The sequence below is a fragment of the Rhodnius prolixus genome, unplaced genomic scaffold (genome assembly GCF_049639745.1).
Source record: "Rhodnius prolixus isolate KJV_2025 unplaced genomic scaffold, Rpr scaffold_7, whole genome shotgun sequence".
NCBI classification, from domain to species: Eukaryota; Metazoa; Arthropoda; class Insecta; order Hemiptera; family Reduviidae; genus Rhodnius; species Rhodnius prolixus.
In genome coordinates this window covers 15,345,941-15,349,819 of record NW_027411582.1, presented here as the reverse complement: position 1 = coordinate 15,349,819, position 3,879 = coordinate 15,345,941, and the positions used below count along the sequence as shown (strand labels likewise).

The following is a 3,879-nucleotide window of genomic DNA, read 5'->3' as shown; positions in this document are numbered from 1 at the left end:
ATAGCGGGCTTATTAGTTGAATTTTTTTTTTTTAGTTACAATTTTTTAATCTGATTAACAAAAAACTATTTTAAAATGAGTTTTTCTGGTTAACTTTGATTTCAACAATCGGCATCATCAAAGAAATGCACAAACTGAATGGTCAAATAAAATAATTACGAATAAATAAGTAAAAACAATGTTAATTTTAAGAGAAAGGAAAATGAAACCATCTACATCAAATGGGTGGGGGGAACATTTTAGCGACACAGGTTCAAGGGTTTCCAGGTCTCTTTCTTGAATGTTTAGCTAAATTTAATTCACTCATAACTGCTTGCAGCTCAACAGAATTAGTTAGAAGTTTCTGAACGAGGCCAACAAAAAATGTTTCAATATTTTTTTTGTTGCCCATGCAAATACTCATACTTATGTTTTGACATTTCTGTTTAGACGGAGGGGTACTTTCAAGTCCGGGTATTGATTAACATGGAGCAGAAGAGAAGGGTGGGAGGATGGGCTTCTAAAAGACTGTGTGTGTGTGTGTTTGTGCATGTATAAGTGTGTGATGGTTACGTTGGACGGTGTGCCGAAGCTGCGCAGGACCGTTTCTCTTACATTTTACTCTCTCCCTTGTGGGGCCACGCACTTTCACGCAGGCTTGACTTTTGCGTAGACTTAATAGCGGAGTATACTAAAAACTTCTCACACGATCTCTGGATGTCCCAGGGTGAGCATGCTCTAACATCAGACCAACTGACATCGACAACAAAAGTAAGTAAATTATAGAATATCTTTTACCCCTTTGACAAGGGATGAAACTACCTATCTTGATAAGCCGTTTATATGAGATATTTTTGTTTATAGCCAACAAGCATGTTTCTTTCTTAATAAATCAGCAGGTACTGAGAAAAAATTAAATAAAAATATTATATATGACAAAAGTCCAAGGTCAGAACTTTTAACATAGATTCAAAAAATTGAATATTCGTACGTTTTCTGAATGCATGAGTAGATGTAGTAGACTTGCGCATAGTAAATTCATCCATACGTACTGTATTTTAAAAATAATTTGTCTCAGTTTAAATATCAACACAGATAATCAAATTGTAATAGTTTTTAAAGAACAAAATATCCACGATTTTAATTCATACATTGTAAGATTTATTTTATATTTGCTTGTTTAGCAAAAGGACACAACTTAAAAGTTCTCCCATAGTGAAATCTATTTCAAATTCAAATTTTTATTATAAGGAAGAATGTTTTTATATTCAGAGACTTTTTAAAGTTGAAATTAAGCTTTAATAAATGAATTACTAAATAAGAACATTGTTTTTGTTTAATACTCCAGAATACAAACGGCAACGACAAGAAAAATTCTCTTTTTTCTACAGTTTCTTTGAAGAATGCCAAATAATATTAATTATATTGTTTTTAATTAACAAATCAAAGGAAGTGTCAATTGAATGAATAGATAATAATAAAAACTGTTTTCAGAATTTCAATTCTTTTTCGCTATATTTAATATGTAGAAAACCAAAATATATTTTTAAAATACTGCTTAAACCTCTTGAAGAAAGAAGATCCTCTTTTATAACGTGCTTTTTTTTGCAACAACCCAGATCTAATAGATTTTGAGAAAAACATTGCCGATGGCAATGTTTAAGATGGGCAAAAAACAACATTTTCAGAAAATATTCTTCTTGTTGTAACCTTTTTGTAAACAACGTAGCGCCTAAACTCACGAACCGATTTTAACGAATGAGGTGTCATTCGATTCGGAATTTTAAGTAGATTTGGGGGTGCTGACGCTGTACATTGAATGGAAGAGGAGTTAGCCCCATGTATGTAAGGCCCCCTCGAAAATTATTATTGCTAATAACTCTGTAAATCTTAGCCCGATATTGATAAAATTTAGCAGGGTGTAAGGGTTAGGGCTCCTCTACGTAACAGTAAAGCGACGTTCTGGTCGTACACCTATTAAGAGGAAGTACGGCAATTGTTTCAAATTATCAACGCGTGTACCGTGAATGAAGTGGCAATCAAATCGAAATTTTGTATACATTTGCATTTTAGAAGTCTTGATGCTGTGCCCTTTAAGAAAGGAACTTGCCCCAAGCAATTAATGCCCTCTTTAAAACTATTATAACGCTTAGTCCGATTTTAATAAAATTTAACACGAAGAAGTGGCTAAATCTTCCCTACGTGACTCTAAAATGACATAATACTCTTGCACCTACTAAAGAGAAGCATTGAAACTGGGCATATTTGAAGTTTAATTTTTTTTACTACCCCTAAAAAGAAGTACTATATCCACAGTTTAATTTTCATATCTACTTACAAATACCTTCCTATTTAATTCGAAAGGTTTTCTTAAGAAAATTGATTTTGAGGATTCTTAGTGGACCATAACTAAAGTAATTCTATAAAAAGATCTCTCCAGTTAAATTTTTAAAATATAAGTTTTTGTTAAGGACATAGTAAATGAGAAAGATGAATATGGAAGATTACAAATTCGTTCAAATTTCAAACGTTTATATCTCGTTTCGTAATGATCGGATTTCAATGAATTCTTTACCGAATTGTAAAGAAAAGTTAGCTCTATAACTGGTACAAATGGCAATGTTCTGGTGATAAATGGTAATGAGATATAGAAGGTTGAATTTTTGGTGTTTCCACATTCGTTCAAATTTCAAACGTTTATATCTCGTTTCATAATGATCGAATTTCAATGAATTCTTTACCGAATTGTTGAGAAATGTTAGCTCTATAACTGGTATAAATGGCAATGTTGTGGTTATAATTGGTAATGAGTTATAAAAGGTTGAATTTTTGGTGTTTTCACATTCGTTCAAATTTCAAACGTTTATATCTCGTTTCGTACTGATCAGATTTCAGTGAATTCTTTACCGAATTGTAGAGAAATATTAGCTGTATAACTGGTACAAATGGCAATGTTCTGGTGATAATTGGTAATGAGATATAGAAGGTTGAATTTTTGGTGTTTTCACATTCGTTCAAATTTCAAACGTTTATATCTCTTATCGTAATGATCAGATTTCAATGAATTCTTTACCGAATTGTACAGAAAAGTTAGCTGCATAACTGGTACAAATGGCAATGTTGTGGTGATAATTGGTAATGAGATATAGAAGGTTGAATTTTTGGTCACATTTGTTCAAATTTGAAACGTTTATATCTCGTTTCATAATGATCGGATTTCAATGAATTCTTTACCGAATTGTTGAGAAATATTAGCTCTATAACTGGTACAAATGGCAATGTTCTGGTGATAATTGGGAATGAGATATAGAAGGTTGAATTTTTGGTGTTTTCACATTCGTTCAAATTTGAAACGTTTATATCTCGTTTCGTACTGATCAGATTTTAATGAATTCTTTACCGAATTGTAGAGAAAAGTTAGCTGTATAACTGGTACAAATGGCAATGTTCTGGTGATAATTGGGAATGAGATATAGAAGGTTGAATTTTCGGTGTTTTCACATTCGTTCAAATTTCAAACGTTTATATCTCGTTTCGTAATGATCAGATTTTAATGAATTCTTTACCGAATTGTAAAGAAAAATTAGCTGTATAACTGCTACAAATGGCAATGTTGTGGTTATAATTGGTAATGAGATATAGAAGGTTGAATTTTTGGTGTTTTCACATTCGTTCAAATTTCAAACGTTTATATCTCGTTTCGTAATGATCAGATTTTAATGAATTCTTTACCGAATTGTAAAGAAAAATTAGCTGTATAACTGCTACAAATGGCAATGTTGTGGTTATAATTGGTAATGAGATATAGAAGGTTGAATTTTTGGTGTTTTCACATTTGTTCAAATTTGAAACGTTTATATCTCGTGTTATAATGATCGGATTTCAATGAATTCTTTACCG

At 31.6% G+C, this 3,879-nt stretch overlaps 1 protein-coding gene across 3 annotated transcripts in view; it reads left to right on the top strand.

Moving 5' to 3' along the window:
• Positions 1-102: 102 nt before the first annotated feature.
• Positions 103-3,879, top strand: part of LOC141447056 (neprilysin-1-like) — a 93,168-nt gene continuing 89,391 nt past the window's right edge. The window contains exon 1 of one of the 3 annotated variants that reach the window (XM_074114230.1): positions 103-750. In XM_074114230.1, the coding sequence (XP_073970331.1) occupies positions 697-750 (54 nt within the window). In that variant the 5' untranslated portion in view covers positions 103-696. The remainder of the gene's footprint in view (positions 751-3,879) is intronic. The other 2 variants (XM_074114227.1, XM_074114226.1) reach the window with 2 other exon arrangements.